Raw genomic sequence first — 21778 nt, 5'->3', positions numbered from 1 at the left:
AAAATAAAAAAATTTAAAAATTATCTTTGGACTGTGGAAAACTGCAGCTCAGATAAGTTCTAAGAAGTAAAGAGCAGCTATGAAAATAGTCTCTAACATTGGGAAGTATTCACAAACTGTAACTTTCTGCAACATTGCCTAGAATTAGTTCATATTGCATCCATAAAAAGTAACAGAGAGGCTAACAAGTATTTAGTATTTTCAGATAAATGGAATAGGCTAATTTTTTTTAAGTCTGGAACACTGACACTTCAGTGTTATATGGTTATAAGTATCAGTGTTTCAGTAGATTTAATAAAAATGCTCTGCAAAAGACTTTGAAGATGAATACTTGGATATAGTTATGTAACCAATTTATAGCTGATGCTGTGATAACTTCTGGCTGTTTTACAAAGCTCTCTGCTACCAGATGTATAATGGCTGTGGTAACTGAAATAGAAAAGCCACATTTGTTTTGTTTAAAAAAAATAGAAGAAAGAAGGGGAGGGAAAAATGCCAGTACAGTTTTTTTCATTTTTTTTTTTCATTTGCTCAGATTCTTACATAAGTGACCACATTTGTAATGGCATGGTTGGTTAAAATATTTTTAATTCTGAAAACAATTTTTTTTTTTTTGGTGCAAAAATATCTTAACTTTTTAACCTCTACTAAAAAGCCAGGAAGCACTTTGGTAGAAGGCTTGTATTTCCCATCATTCAAGAAAAAAAAAACCAAAATGGAAACCTTAGGGCACTTACATGAGATTTCATTTTTCTATTTTAAATTATCCCTTTTGTCTTTCTTGTAACCTTCTCTTCTCTTTGTATTTATATAACTGGTTATTTTTGACCATGTTTTCATTGTCTTCTTTTCTCTCAAGACTTCCTACCTCCTACCTGTCTTCTTGGTGTACGTATGAAATCCCATCAGTGGCTTTAAATCAGCTAAACAAAAATGTAAAATTTTTATTCGTGTGTAAAGTCTGTCTCTGTAGGTAAATTACAATGCACTAGCATCTACCTGAAAACTTATACGATTTTTTTTTGGTTTTTTTAAATGACCATATCAGGTTAGGCTCAGGTGGCATTTGTAGTGTGGGGTGAGCTTCACACTAGGGAAGGTCGGAGCAACCTGTTGGGAGGTGAGCTGCCCTTTGCCCACCCACTCCCAGGGGTCAGAAGGGACCCCAGTTCCCAGACCACTCCCCTTGGTGAGCCCCGACACCCACCCCTCCCTCCTTCCCTGCTTGTTAGAGGCTTTTCGGTGAGGGTCTGCTGGTCCTGCTGACTTTCCTTGGAGGTATCAGAAAAAGACAATTTATTACACAGTCATAACACACTGAGAGGAGTAACGTACCCTAAAAAAAAACAACAACCAACAACAAAAAATGGGTGGAGAGGGGACCTCATAATGGTTTCTTTGGTGAGTGAGAAGCTGGAATGCTGCATGGCAAGGTTCACGTTCCCATATGTTGAAATTATTTTTTCTGAAGGCTTTTTTCTCAATTTTCCAGTACCCGTGGTTGCAACAGAGATGTTTCTGTTAAAAATATCTGACACTCAGCAAAACAGACCTGCAGCCTTCCTTGGATTGCCAGCTGACTCACCTGATTTCAAGATTTCATCCCAGCGTGCTGACACCTATGAAAGCAGAGGGAGAATTTACAAAAATATCCTTCGAGTCAACTGAGGGAGAGAGTTAGAATGTTATGGGTAGAATATAAGATAATCTGTTTGAAGTTGCGTGTGGTAACCAGAGGATTGTGGCTGGTTATACGTCTAGGAACAATCCTCCTTTTTTGTGCAGAAGTTCAGGACATTGATATGTTGTTTAGTCTTGCTTCTTTGACTGTTTCACCCATCTTAGTGTAGTAAAAGCCATCCTGCCACCTATATGTCTGTACGTGATTGCTGTACTTGGGAACTGCAGCGTTTTTTGGCACACTGAAAACTTTTCTAAACTTGGAAAGCAGTAACAAATATGTGAATGCATGTGATACCATCAAACCACAGCAGCAGGGAGTGCTATCTAATGAGCATTCCGAGCAGTTTTGTGTGTTCAGTTCTTTCATATACGTTTGCCTGTGATGGCTGGGTGCTTTTCTTGTTGGAGTGAGGGAGGATTAGTTTTGTGAAAGAAACAAAGGCAATGCCATTTTCTCTTGGTTTTGTCCACTTAAATTATTGAATGGTGGTATCTTTTATCAAGGACACAGCTCAGCTAAGAGTGCTGACACCATCTAAGGCAATGCCTACTGGCGAGTACAATTTGGGTCATGATTCAGTGAAGGTACATGGTTAAACCCTACTGATCTTCTCTCCTTTTTTTTGTGTTTAAATGTTTTTTAAATACTTCGTATTAAAAGAATCCTTCTTTCACAGTAGCATCAGAATATATGTTTAAAGCATTATTTGGACTATGTTTCAGAGATAGGCTTTGGAGTCTGAATTTTGTATTTAAAAATACTGATTTTATAACCCTTTGCAGAAATAATTTCAATAGTCTAAAAATTAGGTTGTTGTAAAGTTTCAAGTTGCCATTTGACAAACAAGCTGCTTTTCTTTAGATTGCCACAAACACTAAGTCCATTTGTAGCTGTTTTTTTATGAATGACATTACAATTACTTACCCTCTCTATTACCTGGCATAAAATGCTGCCTCAAATCCTATGATTAATATGAAAAAAAATCATCATTTAATATAACCAGTAGAATAAAGACCAAGTGGGGTATTTTTACTGATCTTAAACATTGAGTCTGGAGTTTCAGTTCACAGTGTACTTTTTTTAGTAGCTAATAGATAAATATTCCAGTCAAATGCAACACAATTGCTCTGTTCAGTAATTGTGACTTTCAGTGAATTTTTTTAAGGATTCTGTGATGTATAGTTTTCAGATAAAAAGCAAGAAATATTCAGCTAAGTTGCATGCTTGTATCTTGCTTTTTGGGTCTATTGCTACACTCAATGAGCATCTGGTAGCAAAAGTCACGGGTCATATCCATGGTGAGTGTAAATTGTCGTAGGTCCATTGATTTCAACTGAGCTATGACTATTTATACAAATTCCCCTGCTTGTTAGTTTTTTTACTTTTTAACACTAAACACCTTCTTTTCTGATGGTATTTTTTACACTCCCTTAGTGTATAGGGAAAGTTTTATACCCCTCTTGTATTGTACTACTCTAAGTCTCTCTTTGAGGTGTTAACTACATTGATGTGTGTGTTTCCTGATATGCCAGGGGCACCGATCTTTAGACACAGGTGAAGATGTGCAAACAGTGATTTTAAGTGCCGGAAAGGTGGGTTATTTGCAGAAACCTGTGGCCAGAATTGTTTGTTCAGAGAATGGATACAGGTAGGGCAGGAAGCCTGTGGCTGTGTCCCATGATGTGGGTGCAGGGTAGTCTCCCTGCAGGCGGGGCCCCAGTGAAGCAGCCAAGTTGTCTCTGCCAAGCCTTTCACGTCTTGGCTTCAGCAGGCAGGGCACAGGTGTGCACGTGTGGAGTTTTTGGTGATTTATGGTTGGTGGGTTTGGGGATTTTTTGAGGTTTTCCTGTACACCTGGGTTTTGGAAACTATGCTAAAATCTCCAACCTGTTTGTGTGAGTTGCTGAATTTCTGGCCTATATGGGCAGAAATTATGGATGACATCAGAAGCAGCTGGCATTAGCCCAGCCTTTCAGTGGATACTAATAGGTCAAGCCATACTTATTTTAAAATATTCCATTCTTTTCCTCTGTCAATTATTTATACCCCAGTCCTGTTGCCCTGAATGTCAGCAGTAAAACTTCTGTTGACGTTCTGTGCACTATGGGAGACCTATGAGAAAGAGCAATTTTATAGCCCATTGTAACTATTACTTTAAATGGCAACCCTCCTGACGAATTTTACTTCATGGTGAAGCAAGGAATTGAGTGTTTTATTTGATATTTTCTCTGAAGACAAACCTGACCAGAAAGTAACAAGTGTTTTTCTACAGTAACATTAATATATATTTACTACGTTTTTGACAAGAGGCAAATTTTAGAGATGTGATACAGCATATGAAAAAGCAGCACCTTTCTCTTCTCTCAGATCTTGTCGGTGACCTGTTTCTTTGGGAATATCTGGAGACATAAACTCATTTTAGCCATTGAAAAGTTATCCTCTTTTGAATAGAGTTTGCTCCCCTGCACTATGATATGATCATGTCAAGAGTAAGGGTAACAAATTACAACAGCTGTAGTGCAACATTATAAGAGGTCCTGATTTTGAGATTCGGTATAAACAAACCATGAATACATACGCATATTAAAAAAATGAAGCTCCTGATTTTTTTACTGCAGCTCTTTTTAATGCCCTTCCCACAAGTCAGAGGGATTTGCCTTTCTTTGATTAAACATAAACCAGTTACTCCTTTATTCTTTCTGCACTGCAGGTCATTTAACTTGTGTGCTTTCTGTTTATGAAGTAGCTACACACTGGGCTGAGTAAACTCATAATGTGAAAAAACGATGCCTGCCCTTTTCCCTCTGATCTTTCCGTCAGTCATAATTATTGTCTTCACAAAGCTTCTGACATCAGTTTTCAAGTTGTAACTATCAAAAATCCTGAGACTTTTCCACAAGATGAGTGACTGTATACCAAATGTTGTATTTCTCTACCCATAGCAAACAGGATGACATAAATAATTTTTCCTTTCACTCATCTATCACAGTCTAATTGTGGTTTTCTGTGCAATTGTCCTTGCTTTGCCATTCCAGTTGTAATGAAATATGAGGGGGAGTCCTAATATTCTCAGTATTTAACAGTTCTTAACTAAAACTGTTTAATCCCCGGACAGCAGGAAAGAGGGTTAAAACTTTGGATTTGTTATTTGTTGTGGGAAAATTTATTGGAAATTTTAATTGCAGTCAACTTGCCTGTGGGAAACTGCTGTAACAAAGTTTCTACTACCTTTTAAAAGCTAACCTCTGGAATATCCTGTTATGTTCTATGAATTGGTTTAGCGTTGTTTTCTCTGGTAAATTGTAGGCTGAGGATGTGTCCTTCCATATAAATGCTAGGGTAGGTTGGTAGGGTATTATTAAATGAGATTTTTTTTTCCAATGTATTCAATCAAAATTCCCTCTGAGTTTTCTGGAGGATTTCTGAGTTTCTTTTTATGGCTGATGCATTGTTGTATCTCTTCTATTTTCAGGATAGTAGATTTAACTTACAAGTTTCTGCTGTCTTTGTAAGCAGAACTTGTAGTATGCAATCAGAATAAAGATGTCTCACTAGCAAATGAATATGTGGATACCTCTCAGTTCTGCTTTCAGAATTCCCTTTGTGAACCCTTGCTAGAAATTGTTAGGTCTTCAAGTGTTTTCTCTATTCTTCTGCAAAACCACAAGGTTTGCACTTACTAGGGGCACTAAATATGTACATAAAACTCTCATCAGACTTGGGTGTTTCACGAGGTGATTGTAGTTTTGAAGAGTTTCCATGGTGGCCTTTGTTTTAGTGAGAAACTTTTTTGTTTGATATGCCCTCTGGTCTGTTCAGCTGTGACAGTTGCAAACAATAGGTGGTGTAACACAGATAGGATATAGTGTATTGTGCCCAGATGTATTCTTTCAGTATTTCAGGCTTTCCGTGAGGAAAAGCCTCTTTGTTTCCTAGATATTTTCTTTTGTAGTATTTTGTTCAGTGTTCTTTCTGTGTCACATGTGAAATTAAAGTAATGCTTAATATGACGGTGGGGGTGGTGATGTTAACGATGTTCTTTTCTCTGACACCTAGAAATCTCTTTATATACCTCTAGAGCAGATATCTGCCTTATGGGAGTGTTCCATGACCTCCATCTAGAGAGTTTCCTATTCATGTGTGCTTTTATTCCTGTTCAGAGGCACCTGGTTCTTCCAATTCCTCCTTTACAGAGCCAGACATCCCTGCAAGTTATGATTCCTGCCAGTGGGAGAAGTGGCACTGTACCACTGAACCTGCATATTTCTTCTACACTGTTTGGTTAATTATCTATTTCATACAGACTTCTTCTGCCCACAAGCCTGAAGGCATACTGTATTTAATCAGGTGTTGCAGTGCATATGTGATAAGGAACCTGTAAATGCTTATCAGTACTTCATTCTTCAAGATGTTCCCAGACCTGGTAAACCCAGGTCAATCAAATTCCATGTTGTACATAAAACTAGTATCAGTGTTTCAGTTTTACTTTTGTGTAACAGAGATAGAAGATTCCTCTCCTTTGGTTTTATATCAGAAAGCCTAGTTCTTAACTTTACTGTGCTGGCAGATCACCTTCTGGGCTTGGAAAACTAATGGCATTCATACTAAGCAATGAAAGTTGGGGTTTTAGGAATAGAGGGTCTGTGAAGTCAGATTCTTTACAATTTTATTTTTAAATCCAAACTCTGGTCAAACATATGACAAGTAATCGGGATGAGAGTTCCTTCAGTAAGAGTATATACCGTCCCTCCACTGTAATTGAATGCTGAGAAAATTCAGTTTCCAGGTGCACTGCCTTTGGGGTCACCTTCCAGCAAAGGTGCAAAAAAAAAAAAAAATCAACACTTCGGATGGGTCTGACTCTATTTTGAAAAGAACAAAACCAAAACCCTATAAAAATGGAAGAAAATCACTAGGTAAAAAGTGGTGCTGCCTTGAAACGTTCAGAAGTTAAAGAACAAATGTGAGAAATTACCTGTGGTGGTTAGCTTGTAAGATTTCTGCAAGTGGAACAAATTGAACTCTTCTGGATTCCTTTTGTGGAGTCAGATTTCTGCTTTCACCAGGGTTCTTGATCAGAGCACATTTTATAGCTCAAGCAGCAGGAAATTGAAGAGTCGGTATTTCTGCCTATTTTCAGCAGCTTTTAATTATTTCTCTGATCAGCAACTGAATTGCTGGCATATGTTTTGGAGCATGAATCAAAGCTGCACATGGTTCCAAAGGCTCCTGTTTGAACTGAGCATGATGCTGCTCCTGTGCTATTTTATCAGATTCCCCCCCAGTTGCTTTTTGCTGCAGATTTTTTGCTGTGTGCCAAGTGTACATGTAGCTGAAGAACAGAGTACTCTGTAAGGAAACTCTTAGTGCTGCCACTTCTGCAGCTTTGTTGAAATCAAATATTTTACTCAGGAGACTAACGCAATTTTGTCCTCTCGGCAGTAGTACTAGTCAAACGGCGTTCACTGAGTTTCCTGGCCTGAGGAAGATGCATGTAGAGTAACAACCCAGCTTTTGTCAGAGTAACTGACATCAGGTTACTGTTTACTTTTGCTTGTGTCCATGGTAATGGTCATATCCAGTTTAGTTTGATCAGCAGTTGACTATAACATGGGAGCGGGGAACATATGTGTGTATTTATAGTATCGAAGCTGTGTTTAGAAGTTCCTGACAGAAATAAATAAACCAAGTAAGAGATCACACTGCTTTTGTCACCAAACCCATGCTGTTTTGAGTGCCTTTTTTTTTTTTTAATGCTGGCAAGAGAACCCTGAACTGAGAGTTGAAGTGTGAGATACAGTTTCAGTAAGACATTACTGAATTTGCAGTCTTTCATTGCAGACTTTGTTCTGCAGGACAAGGGTATGAATTTACTTTTGGGAAAGAGGTCAGCTGGAGGTTTCATATTCATTCAGATCCTTGTGGGAATTGCTGACTTCCTATTGAGGTGGTCAAGGATCATAAAACAGACACAGAAAAAATGTTTTGATGTTTTGATTTTTGTCACTTCTGGCATGATGCAATTGTTGCAAAACTACAGATTTTAAGAATGAAAGAATGTTACTGCAGGGAGTAGTTGATCCTAAGACGACTCCTCTACTTCATCCACCATAATCAAAAACTTACATATCTTTGTGGAAACAGAACTTGTTTCAGGATTTGTAGACAAAATGTTGGTTTATGAATATTTAACAATCATACTCTGATAGGAAATAAAGGCCAGATCTGCATAACAACTGCGTGATGCACTTAGTATCACCATGGTTTATCTAGCAGTTTATGTGATGGATAGAGTCCTGTTAAATCATCGCCTTTCTTGGGAGTACAGGAAGAGTAAAGGTGGTCAGTGCTTCCACCTTTTGGCTGCTCTGTACAGACAATACTGCTCAACCTTCCCCTGCCAGAGAGTTTACACTTTAAGAAATATTGGTATTTGTAAGAGGAGTGGAAACATGGGTGGCCAGAAGAGGTGTTGATACCCAAAGGTAACAAAAGTACAAAGTGCAGAGGAGTATTGAAGTCATACTTGAAAAATTGCTGGTATTGCAGAGGTATCTCAGACTTTCAGACAGTTCAGTTGCAGAAGTTGACTACGTTTTTAGATGCCCTGCTCTGGAGTCACGGTTTACTAGATTATGTTTTATACCTACTTTTTGTCCATCATGCAGTAAATGACATAATGTGAATCCATCAGGCTAGTGAATCCTAGTACAGAGGAAGCACAGGGAATACTGGATATTGACTCTGAGCATGCTCTCTCTCTGAAGTCTCTTTTCATTTCTCTGACACTTATGATCTGCAGATCAGCTCTGTATTATTTACAAGGGCTTTGGGGATGAAGTGTTGAACCACTGAGCCTTTAGGCTAGGGCTTTCGTGCCAAAATATTTGTGTTGATGTAAGGGAGTGAAAGGCCCAAAGCCTCATTGAATTGAAAACTGTATTAAAATATATGTTGAAAGAGAAATTTGGCACTGACTCTCACTACAGAGAAAAGAGGTTATAACCTTGGTTACTTTTTATTCTCTTTACCTAATACAAAGTTCAAAATTATTTCATGTTTTAATTCAAGCTTGGCAAGATCTCTTCTGCTATCAACTACAGGAAATGAAGAATGGGTGAAAGAAGTGGGAGAAGAGAACAAACTGCCTAATTTTACAGTGTACAGCTGGATGCCAAAATTGCATAGGGACATATAATAAGATCTATGTTGCTGTTTCAGTCTAAAGGCTTTTTAATAGATTCATCTGTCAAATCCAATTATTAGTAGTATATGATTTTTAAATTAATCTCAGGTTTTGTTTTACTTCTTTCTGTAATGAGCTATTTACAGGGTCCTTCATTAATACTTTAAGGTAGCGTAGAGAGAATTGGAGGAGAAAGCTGCACCTGGGGAATGGAACGACTTCAGATTTGCAGTATTTTTGAGTTTTCCTACTTTTATAAGAATATGTTATGTAAAAATACACTGGGGGGGGCAGCTAGACATTTGCATATAAAATCCTAACATGTCTTTTGCAGGGAAGATTACCACGAAGATGGGTTCTGTCAGCCGTACAGGGGGATTGCATGTGCGCGAATCATCGGAAACAGGACCATTTATGTGGACTCCCTCCAGATGCAGGGGGAAATCGAAAACCGAATTACTGGTAAGCTTACACATTTCTTTAGCCTTAAAAAACCAACCAACCAAACAAAAAAAACCCCCACATTAATGAGAGTGTCCAGTTCAGGTAAAAATAGCACCATCATCCTCCCAGTTCCGTCAGTCAATGACTAAGGCATCCTTGTGTTAAGGTTTAGAGGAGGTGAGCCCGTTTCCGGCTTGTGCAGTTGGCAAAATTTGGAGCAAGGAAGACGAGTATCTGCTGTAATGTGTAAAAGCAATGTGTAAAAGCTTTTTCTGTGTCATTAGGTAAAATGTCAGACCGCTGACTTTTTAACAGCTTCTGGTTTGTACTGGAGATTTTTACACGATGGATTCAAAATAAGATTTTTTTTTTTTAATTTATTTGTGATATAGTGAAAAAGTACTGATTTTTTATTGTCTTGAAAAACGTAGGGTGGCTTTTCCCCTGAGTTTCCTTTCTTATTGCATAATTCTGGCAGAGTCTGGATTTCACACTGGTTTATATAAAACAAGAGTTGACCTTCCTGTGCTCTGCCTATGCTTAATCTTTCTCTGAACATATTTTTTGTACAGAGACACAAATGTGCATCCAAAATCTTAATGACTTTTAATGGGCTGTACATCAACATGGGTTTTCTTCATTGGATCTGTTGGCTGACATGAGCAGCTGTGACTCTGATGTACACAAGCAGAGCAAGGACATGAATCCATGGAGTAGAGCACACTGTTTATCATAATATATAGCAAATTAACTCAGTCCAGCAGGAGCTTATTGCATCTGGCCAGATATATCTCACTAATTGACTCTACAACTTAAGCATAACTAAACCAAAAGGAGTTTAACGTTGCTTGTCAGCTTTAACTCCTTAAAGATATTACCTTAAAGATATTGCCTTAAGGTCTCTGGCAAGCCAGAATCCCAGAGTTTTTTTGTCTGTTCTTGAGATGGTGATTGGATTCTGGGACTGGCAAAGTCCAGGTGCTGAGCTTTCCTTGTACTATTACAGCTCATCCCCCTCCCTCCTGTCTCCTGTACTCTGTTGTCATTCCAGCCTCTTTAACCATTATGTCATCAATTAATACATACTATTGATACAACTTTTTCCCAATGACTTAATCTCTGTCCTGTTTGGATGTTTTTCAGCAATATGGAAATGTTCAACTCTTTGAAACTATTAAATCTGTAACTCTGGAATTAGGTTGATAATGTCCTTTTCAAAAAAAAACAACAAACAAACACCCAACCAAACCTAAAAAAACCCAACAACCAAAAAACTCTGATATCATCCAGAAAATATGCATTAATCAAGTTGTGTTGTTTCTGGAATATGTAACCTGGCCATTGATGACCAGGCTTCTGGTTCCCTATTACCACCAATTATTGGTTAGGTTTTGGTGGCTGAGGGCTGGAATTCACTGTTCTGGAGCTGAGGAGAATTTTTGAAAGGACTGTTTTTTCTCAGAAACATGCTATGAACCACCATGCAGAGCTACCCAGTGCCTAGCTAGGCCGTAATATTAATCTGTTAATAATGCAGCATTTTCAAACTATCTACATCTGAAGGTCATACCAAATGCTTTCACCAAATGTGAAACTGATCCTGAGGATTTCATAGCATTATTGGTTCTTATGACTTTTATGTAAAACAAGTAATGCAAGACTGGCTGTTCTCTGCCCAAATGAGAGTGTATTTTTGAAATTGCAGTACCTTGTTAGGTAAAGGAAAAAAAAAAAGTACTGAATAACTGCTGTTGAACTTTTGCTTATAGTTTTGCCTGTACCTCCTAAACACAGTTTTTGATGGAAGAGTTTGTGCTCCAGTGTTCATGGGAAGTGGTGACACCTACTGCCCGATGCCAGGAACATTTAGCAAGGTTACATCTGTGGGGAATTTTCGTTCTGGATTTCCTGTTCCCTTTGTCGATTGAAATTCTGTAACGCAATGCCTTCACAAAATTTAGTGTGGGGGTTCAAATAGTCGACACTGACTACTTCAGTCTTCCAGTTTTATTTTTTCCCTGTTAGTCTTTGGGACAAGTATGTGTCACAGATACGTTCTGAGGCCTAATGCTGTGCTTGCATGCAGTATTCCCTACATGACTGAAAAATAGTTATATTCCTGTGTTAATATTTCTGAATAATTATAAACAAACGTGTAAACAGTATGAAAGGCTGGATCTGGGGCTGCTTACTGCATGTTTGGTGTTTAGGAAGAGGCAGGAGACTCTGTGATAGCATGTGCCAGCAGGAAATCAAAAGGTTGAAAGGAGAGAGGGGGACAAGAGGGAAAGAATTTATTTGTAGGTTGTAAATAGGCTGCTGAATGACATTTCCTCTGTTTTTACAGTCTGAATTGGTGGAACATGCAGTCTAGCAAACCTCACTCAAAAATTATGCTTTACTGGGTGAATAAATGTTCCTACATTTAAAGCTTGACTCAGCACCAGATACATGATGCGCACACATATTTGTCTTTTCTTTGCAACATGCAAGGAAACTTTGAGATAAATTTTAGCTTGTAGGTGCTGAGAGCTGAAGGGGAGAATTATGTTCCTGATTCATTATGACATTCATCTTAATGTGATCAGCATGCTGGGACTCACTGCATTCATTTTCCCCAAACTGTTGCCCATTAGGCTTCTCATGCCTGTTAATAACAGTGTCTCCCTAAATACCAATGGCACACTTCCTTTTGCCAGACAAGACTTGAAAAACACTTTGTTTATTGATCAAAATGTTTACAGGAGGAAGAAGTTAGGTGATCCTTGTTCAGATTTTACCTAATTAGGAACTTTGGAACATGTCAGGTGTATCTTGCCTTTGCTCTTTATGATTTTAAATTAAAATTAGCCAAGGCCAGTAGTTTGAGCAATGGTAGTCACATGGGTAACTTCCTAAGAACTGAAGTCCTACAAGCTCTGTGAAGGAGTCAGAGGGACACTGGGATGCTGGGTTTTCTTTCTGCATTTGTCAGCTCTCCTTTACAGCAGAAATGGCCTCGTTTACCTGTTGCTCAGTGGGCTTTCAGACCCTCAAGGAAAGATGAAAGTTGTTAAAGGCAAATGACGTGGGGGTTTTTTTGCGAATCGGTACTTAAGCAGTACTTTTGTCCCTTTGCAGCTGCGTTTACCATGATCGGCACTTCCACGCACTTGTCCGACCAGTGCTCCCAGTTCGCCATCCCATCCTTCTGCCACTTCGTGTTCCCCCTGTGTGACGAGCGCTCCCGGACCCCTAAGCCACGGGAACTGTGCCGGGATGAATGCGAAGTTCTGGAGAACGATCTCTGTAGGCAGGAGTACAACATTGCTAGGTCAAACCCCCTCATCTTGATGCAGCTGCAGTTGCCTAAGTGTGAGGACCTCCCACGACCTGACACCTTGGAAGCTGCCAACTGCATAAGGATTGGGATCCCTGTGGAGAGGCTCAGCCGATGTAAGTCTGGGTGTTTCATCACGGGGAAAAAATAAGAGTTTGTTGCTTCCTTGGCTTGAGTCTGGAAGACTATTTTATCAGCCATTCCTTTTGTAGGGAAAGCACGGCTGTACTGGACAACACTGCTTCTATCTTGTTAGCACTGACCACGATCTTGCACTGTTGTAAGGTACAGTTAGGACAGCAAGGAAGCCTAAAGGATGCTGCTCAATACCAAAAAGGATTATGTCAGCTGCCCTGGGCTATAAAACTCTGTGTTCACACAGCCAGTTTGATACAGATTTGCAAGGGGCAGCAGCATGTTTCCTCCATCCAAAGCTCAGACCTTACCTTTTTGGGTGAGCCACCACATGCATCTGTGAGCTCTGTTTGCCTATCAGTAAACATCAAACAGTCTGTTGAAGTGTCACTGAAAGATGTGTTAAGAAATGAAACAGTATGTTCGTTCTTTCTATATGGAAATCCACAAGAATATTAATCCTGTAAATCGTGTGTGGGGTGTAATTGTCTTTATTTACACACATACAATGAGTTAAAAAATTTATCCTGCTTTCATGAATTTATATCTACATCCAGGATTAGGCAGGCTGCTCTGTTGTCACTAATTATGTTCGGACGATTTTTCTGACTACTCCATTTCATAGCAATTAGGCCCCTAAAATATTCAACAAGAAAACCCCAAGAAACCAACACTGTTTAAAGTTCAAAGTGTGATAAGATTATTCTAAATATTCATTGTCTGAGTCCACAGTTAGGAGCAGGAGTTGTGGCATAAAGGTGGCCATGGAAGACTAGCTATGTGCTTATAAGTTAATAGTGTAGTTGAGAAGTAGAAGCAATGGAGAAAACCATGACAGAGGCAAATCGGCCAGGGAAGAGATATCAAGCAAAAGGAATAAAAACAAAACCAATAAAAAGTCTGGCAAAAGTTGTCCATGATCCTCAGAGCCAATGGTGCTGCTGCTGGTGGAACAGCTGCAGCTTGAATACACGGTGGTTTTGAAAGAGCTGCATTCCTGAGGGCTGGAGAGATCAGAAAAATGGAGAAGGTAATGTTGCAAACATGCAGGAAAATGCATGATTCAGTTCAGATGATTCATGTAGAAGACAAGCATTTAAAGACTATGAAGAGAGGATAACAGCAAAAAAAGAATGAAGATGTGGGGTTAGCAGATATGAAAATGATGCATCTAAAGAGAAGAAAAGACTGAATACTTTTTTTTCCTAAAGAAGAAAATAAGGAAAAGTAGGCAAGAGGCATTAGAAAACACAGTACTAATTTCTATAGAAAGGGAGCAGTGTGAAGAAGACAGGAAGATGAGAAATAAAAGTGGTGAGATGTTTACACTGTTGGCATCTGAGGACTCTTCCTGAAGTGGAACTCGCATTTCTGATTCTTTTTAATTTATCATGTTCTGTAGCTAAAGGTCCATACATATTCCTTTGTCTCAACTTGCATTTAAAATTAGAAATAGTTGTGTGTGTGTAGCCACAGAGCTGAGACACTCCAAGAGAGAATGCAGAATTAACTGGGTGTAAAAGCGCACAGAGCTGAAATTTCAAACCAAACACCTTTTGTTTAAGCCCTGAAGCACCTAAATTTAAGTACTTTTTTTGCATACATGGTCTGTGGGCCTCAACAGTTTTGGTCTTGCTGTCCCTTGATCGTTTGGGTTTTTGAAACACTTTGCCAAACCCTGTGTTGCAGATCATCAGTGCTACAACGGCTCTGGAGCGGACTACAGAGGGACGGTCAGCGTTACCAAGTCTGGCCACACTTGCCAGCTCTGGGACTCACAGAGTCCCCACAACCACGATCTGACAAGCACACAGTTTCCAGAGCTAGGCGGAGGACATGCGTATTGTCGAAATCCTGGAGGTCAGATGGATGGTCCCTGGTGTTTCACAAAGAATAAAAACGTACGCATGGAACTGTGTGACATACCTTCTTGTAGTATGTATTCTCTTTCTTTTATCCCCTACTACTGTTCTGAACCCTGTGTAATTTTGAATGCTCCTGATTATTGCAATTCACTTAAGGGGGTTATGGTTTTGAATGTTTAACTTGCAGTAGCCTTGTTTTCAGTCGTGGTTTTTAATGTTTTCTGGAGTTCAGAGCTTGTAACTGAGATAATGTGACACTTTTTGGTTACATATTGGAGGCTTAGTCTGAGATAATAATTCATGATAATGCTGCAGTTTGTATTTTGACTTGTCAAATGCCAGATTGGACATGGAAAACACCTATATGTGTTTGATTTGCTCATGCTACTCAAGGCTATATTGCTTTTGTTCTATGTGACATCTTGCAGGCAGCAAGGATTTTCATATCCTATAGAGGGAGATATAACACCATGCCTGGTGGGAAAGACAAACCATTTGAAGTGCAGAAGTAGAGATGGCATAAAAGAGATGATCTTATCAGAAAAGTCCTGCATTAGCTGCTAGTGGCTCTGTACTGCACAACTGATTGCAAAAATAAAAACCACAGCTCTCACAGCTTAATAGTGTTCCACTCAGTTCCCTGTATTAGTACAGACTTCACACATTAACAGTCTTTGGGCATGACAAAGTGACTTATTACCGTGCTTCATTAGGAAGAAAAGCATGTTTCCTGCAGCAAAAGGTATATATCATGGAAGCCATAAAAGTGGATTGCTTGGATCTTTAAAACTGCTCAGAACTAATATGGAATTTCTTAGTTACTTCACTTTTTTACAGTAACATGATTTGACATTTATAATAAATTTCTACATGGCGTGTAATGTGGTGTAAAGATAACACTGGGATGTGGTTGTGGTGAAAGCAGTTGCCACAAATAGCAAAACCACAGGTTACAGAAAACATCCCAGGCAGTTCCAGAGAACATTTTGGACATCTCTGTGCTTTTCTAGAGTCTCTAAATATTAAGACAAAAATAATTTTAGGAAGGTTAAAGAACAGTCTTACTAAGTGTATTGATGGCTCTTTCATTTCTGTCTCACTCAACATAAAAGCACTTTAATTTTATTAAGCACAGAACAAATAATATCTCTGCTAATGAGAAGTGAGATTTGTTTTATTCTGGGCAGAAGTAGTATCAGTGGAAGTAAAGAATGGGCAAAGTGCTGATAAAATGGCTGAAGCTGTGAGAGAGGGCCAGACTGCAATGTTGTGCTGGGGTTTATCACATTGAGTTCACTGCTTTATATATTGTCACGGAGACTGCTTGTTTTTTATACCCTGAACAAAATAATGCAGTGATTTTCTGGTCTGTATTCTGTAGTTTCCATAACTGGAAGCCTCAAGAAAAAAGGTGAAATTGACCAAATGCTGTTACAGTCAACACATTAAACGTGGAGCTCCTAGTCTACCTTCATACTGCTAGTTGCTATGTCCAGTCAAGCTTTTTTGAAATAATTAATGGAAAGTTATGGAGAAGGGGGAGAGGGTAGCGTGACTTCTGTTTTCGAGATATGGTTTGCTTTTTGTTTAAAATATAGTATTAATAGTCATAATAATTTGCTTAACTATAAAATGTCTTTAAAATACTTATTGTAAGCAATGAGCCTTTCTGTGCTCGGCAGGTCCACATGACAACAGCAAAATGGGAATCCTCTACATCCTTGTTCCCAGCATAGCCATTCCTCTGGTGATAGCCTGCCTTTTCTTCCTGGTGTGTATGTGCAGAAACAAGCAGAAGGCATCTGCTGCTACACCACAGCGTCGCCAGCTGATGGCATCTCCCAGCCAGGACATGGAAATGCCTCTCATTAATCAACACAAACAGGTATTTCTTACATTATTTGCTCAGGCCCGTGTATTTCTGAACTGTTACGATTTTAACTGTCTCAGCTTGTCTGTTCAAACTGAGCCGTGTCGTAGGGGACCTAATTTTCATGCTGTGCAGGCCATCTATTTCAGGGAAAAACAATCCTTACACCTGCTAGCTGTATCTAGAAATCCCAGCCTTGTGTGACAGCTTTCAGTACAAAGCTTTTTATGGCATTTGTCCTTACCTGTCAGTCACCATTCTGCCTGTTGTCGCAGTGACTGGAAATGTTGTTATGTCTGATCCAGTCTGCAGCCTGCAGCTCCTTTTTGCTGCTGATAATGACGTGCCCAGTTTGCTTGTTTAAAGCGTGGTGCACAGTGGGGTTTCTTGTCTAATCCATCAGCTCAAGACAGCTGTTGTTCTGATCCATAACTGAATGGGGAGCTGAGATGGAGTGCAACGTTTTTAAAGGCTGAGTATCGCAAAGGATGGTGAAACGAAAATGGCTTTGAACTCCTGTCTGCAGAAGTCAGCTCCTGCACAGGATTTTCTGGGCCAAATAACTGATCTCCGTGCTGAAATTCTGTTCAGTGCTAATGTTTAATTTTTAATCACAGCATTTACAAAATGCAAGCTCTAAAACGCAGTGCTCACTTTGGAACAATTGAACAACATCTCTTCAGGAAACTGTAGAATATTTGATGAATATGACCAATTGTAGCAAATTGGATTGATTTTTTGTGTAAAGGGTAGGTTTAATGGCTGAGCAGGACTGTGCTGCAAATTTTCTGGCCCAGTCCACAGTCTGCTGGCCACTAAAATCAGAGATTGTTCCCAAATCACCTGTTAAAGCCTCTTTCCAGCCTGCCCTACTCCCTCATGCTGCAGTGCTGCGTGTGTGAAGCTGTGCCAGCTGCACCTTGCTCTGTCAGGGACTCCTCCATCCCATGCTGGTCAGGATGGATCCATTACAAACTCCCTTTCTTTCCCTCCCAGCTACAGGAGGGAGGCTCTGGGCGTTTCTCACTCTTGGACTTGTAGCATTTTCCTTCAAGTACCAGGGAGAAATTCCTTCTTCCTTCTGCTCCAGTTGCACCCCCCTCTTCATCAGGGCTGACGTGAGGTTTTTCAGCAGGGGTACTGTACACTGCTGCCCATGGGCAGGGGCCATTCCTGTAGTGCAACAGAGGGAAAAGGGCGGATCTGCTACTGCAGAACTGAAAGAGAGAGGTTTTGTTCCTTCTTCTGCTGGAATGGATGTTTCAGTTCAATCTGAGGCTTCCACCTCCTCAGCCACTGCTTTTCTGACAGACCTCCACTGAGCAGCTCTAGGCTGGTCTGTAGGGCAAGTACAGCTGCAGTTAATAGATGTCATCATTTGCCAGATTTACTCTGAACCCATTATTCATTTAGCTTGCAGGAAATATGGCCACTCCTTTGTAGAAGTAATTATACTTATTATCTTGCAGCACAATTCAATTTACACTTCTGATAATATTATAACTCACTTCAAGGTTAACTGTAAAATCAATATACTGATGTGAATATACAAAAACCCTGAAAAGTCATTTTAGCCCAGTTTGTCTTGCATTTGGACATCTAGCCACTGGGAGATTTGCTTTAATAAGAGATTCTAGTTGTTTAGGAAACACTATGATATTTTACTGACTGTCTTTACTTCATTTCAGGCTAAGCTTAAAGAAATTAATCTGTCCACTGTGCGTTTCATGGAGGAACTAGGAGAGGAGAGGTTTGGCAAAGTCTACAAGGGTCATCTTTTTGGTACAGCACCAGGTGAACAGACACAAGCTGTTGCCATCAAGACGCTTAAAGACAAAGCAGAACTGGCTCTTCGTGAAGAATTTAAACATGAGGCAATGATGAGATCACGATTACAGCACCCAAACATCGTTTGTTTGCTGGGAATAGTGACGAAGGAGCAACCTATAAGTATGATATTCAGTTATTGTTCCCACAGTGACCTCCATGAGTTCTTAGTGATGAGATCTCCCCATTCAGATGTTGGCAGCACCGATGATGACAAGACAGTAAAATCCACTCTGGAACCAGCAGACTTTTTCCACATTGTGACTCAGATTGCTGCAGGAATGGAATATCTTTCAAGCCACCATGTTGTCCACAAGGACTTGGCCACTAGAAATATACTGGTGTTCGATAAGCTGAATGTGAAAATATCTGATTTAGGCCTTTTCAGGGAAGTTTATGCTGCTGATTACTACAAACTGATGGGAAACTCCCTTCTTCCTATCCGGTGGATGTCCCCTGAGGCTATTATGTATGGCAAGTTTTCTATTGATTCAGATATATGGTCATACGGAGTTGTGTTGTGGGAAGTTTTCAGCTATGGCCTGCAGCCTTACTGTGGTTATTCTAACCAGGATGTCATTGAGATGATCAGGAACCGACAGATTTTGCCGTGTCCCGATGACTGCCCCACGTGGATATACACTTTGATGTTGGAGTGTTGGAATGAATTTCCTAACAGAAGACCAAGATTTAAAGATATACATAACAGACTAAGAACATGGGGAAATCTTTCTAACTACAACAGCTCAGCGCAAACTTCTGGGGCGAGCAACACCACGCAAACAAGTTCCCTCAGCACAAGCCCTGTTAGCAATGTCAGCAATGCTAGATACATTGGACCAAAGCAGAAAACTCCAGCCTTCCCTCAACCTCAGTTCATACAAATGAAAGGCCAGATGAGACCTATGGTCCCACCTCCGCAGCTCTACATTCCAGTCAATGGTTACCAGCCAATGCCCGCCTATGGTGCTTACTTGCCAAATTTTTATCCTGTCCAAATTCCAATGCAAATGGCTCCTCAGCAGATGCCTCCCCAGATCATTCCCAAACCAGGCTCCCACCACAGCGGGAGCGGATCCACCAGCACAGGCTACGTAACGACGGCGCCTTCCAACGCGTCGGTGGCCGACAGGGCTGCTCTGCTGTCAGAAGGCACAGATGACACACACAATGGAACAGAAGATATTGCCCAGAATCCTGTCCAGGAGGAGGAGGAGGAAGAGAGCTCTGTGCCTGAAACAGAATTGCTGGGTGATAATGACACACTGCAGATGGACGAAGCAGAAATCCAATCAGAAGCCTAAGGAATTTGGCCTCACTAGTAAGAGCCCCACATCGCTTCCATGCATGGAGACAGTAGATCCTTAGGCTTAATAGGGTGATTTTGATCTGACTAAAACTAAACTAAAAAAGCAACACCAATGTAAAGTGCAGCAGTAATGATATACCGGGTTTACTGACCATTACCACCACTGGATTTTGCAAATACGATGGTATAGAATTGCTGGGTTTAATCTTTTTTACTGTCCTACAGTTCTTGAAAGAAGCTGCTTTTCAGATATGTACTGTTGCTGTGCAACATATTGCAGAGTAGCATTGCACATCGTGTATATCATGATATGTGAGTGTAATGCTAGTGAATTATGCTTAAACCAGTAACACAAAAAGGAATCCAGCTATGGTTGCAGAGTTGCTCTAAGCATAAAGAAACACCCTGGCTGTGATGGACAGCTTAGTTTGTAGTATTTATCTCTTTGATGTAATAATGGACATGGGATTGTTGTTTGCTTTTTGAGTCTGAGAAAAAAAAGTTGAGAGTAGTGATCTATGTTTGTATTACCATGACAACAAAAGTAGGGAAAAGGAACATAAAACTGACTGTGCTGAGTAAGAGCACAGGTCTGTCCAGCCCAGTAGCATGACTTGAAAGGGCATCGATAATGTCTGCCCAGGGGCAGACTGCAAGGGCAATTTCCCTTGTAGAATTTCCCCAGGGTACCTCCCCAGCCTCCAGCAATTTGTGACTTTAGTGACTTCCCAATCCAGAAGTGGATTTTTATTTTATTTTTTTTTTCTGCTTAATAGCCCTTGATGGAATTTTGTACCATGAATTTATCCAAATGATTTTGAACTCACATAAACTTAGAGCATCCACAACATCTTGTGGAAAAACGTGAGAGGAGAGAGGATGGATTTCTTTCATCACTTCCAGTGAATGACTGTGAGAGAAGCTTCTGAATGAGATCATCTGACTGCATTTGTGGATGAAAGTATTCCTTCTCTGCTGTGTATTTTCAGCAGCAAACAGCCTTAATACACTGTTAACCAAAAATGGGGATATTGTAGGGGATATTATAGGTGTGCACTAACTTAATAAATCCAACTTTAATTGGATATTGGTTATCAAGTACAGAAAATGGCTCCACATGTATGTTTCTACATTGTGAAAGTCTTGGGTTTTTTGCGGGGTTATAGACTTACTTGATTTACCACAATTACTGCTGGATTGCATGTGAAACCGTGTTTTTTCCTGCCTTTTTTGGTAAAAATGATCTTTGAACTTTAGAAGACCAAAATAAGCAATACTGTACAAGGTGCTGTTTTTGTGCTTCTATTTGCAGGATGAATCATGTACAGACCTTTAAATGTAATTTATGTTTTACTGCATTTTATATATGGTTTTTCTTTGAAATATTTGGATTTTTGAATGAATGACTTTATAACTTAACCATTTACAATATTCATACATGATGAAGTTTTATGGTATTGCTGTTTCACTTTGTTAAACATGCAGACAGGTCCATACATTTCATGACCCTTTCTGTACAAATGCAAGCAATACACATTCTCATTGTAACATTGTAGCCAACACACACTATAGCTATAAGTTGTACATCCAAACATGGAGTATTCAATAAAGTGATGCAAAAAGTATGATTAAGTATGTTATCCTACAACCGCTGGGTTTTTTATGGTACTTTGTGGAAATAAAACAGCCAAAATCCCTTAACTTTCATGTTTCACACCTAACTACAGCCTTTTATTTTATTAGATTGGTGTTCACTTGTAAGTTGTATATCATTGTGATCTACACCCTGTGTTCATGGTATGGCAGCATTACTTATTTCCAGCATTTCACCTGGATTTGGAAATGCACTGGTAGGAATAAAATATGAAAGCTTTATTACTTGTGTTAATATAATGCAGCTTTGGGTGCTTTTACTAAATAAAGGATAAATTAAAAAAAAAAAAAAGTGAAATTTATTTATGTGAAGTTCTTTGTTTCTCCTAGGTTTCGTGTTCTCAGATAAATGCACTTGATTAATCAACTACATTGTCTTCCTTTAGTCCTTTGCTAACTTACTACAGAGTAAATGTAGAGTAACTGGTCCAGTCACACCACAGATTTGTCAGTGAGAGAAGAGATGTAATAAATGAGTAAGTGGAA

General features: G+C 39.6%; 1 protein-coding gene across 1 annotated transcript in view; it reads left to right on the top strand.

Moving 5' to 3' along the window:
* ROR2 (receptor tyrosine kinase like orphan receptor 2) overlaps window positions 1-20722 on the top strand; it is a 117753-nt gene extending 97031 nt beyond the window's left edge. The window contains exons 5-9 of the mRNA XM_017837220.1: window positions 9205-9332; window positions 12435-12749; window positions 14458-14703; window positions 16316-16518; window positions 18192-20722. Of these exons, the coding sequence (XP_017692709.1) occupies window positions 9205-9332; window positions 12435-12749; window positions 14458-14703; window positions 16316-16518; window positions 18192-19634 (2335 nt within the window). The 3' untranslated portion in view covers window positions 19635-20722. The remainder of the gene's footprint in view (window positions 1-9204; window positions 9333-12434; window positions 12750-14457; window positions 14704-16315; window positions 16519-18191) is intronic.
* The last annotated feature ends 1056 nt before the right edge of the window (window positions 20723-21778 follow it).

Source organism: Lepidothrix coronata, unplaced genomic scaffold (genome assembly GCF_001604755.1).
Source record: "Lepidothrix coronata isolate B3197 unplaced genomic scaffold, Lepidothrix_coronata-1.0 Scaffold296, whole genome shotgun sequence".
Classification (NCBI taxonomy): domain Eukaryota; kingdom Metazoa; phylum Chordata; class Aves; order Passeriformes; family Pipridae; genus Lepidothrix; species Lepidothrix coronata.
This window is presented reverse-complemented; position numbering and strand designations above follow the sequence as displayed.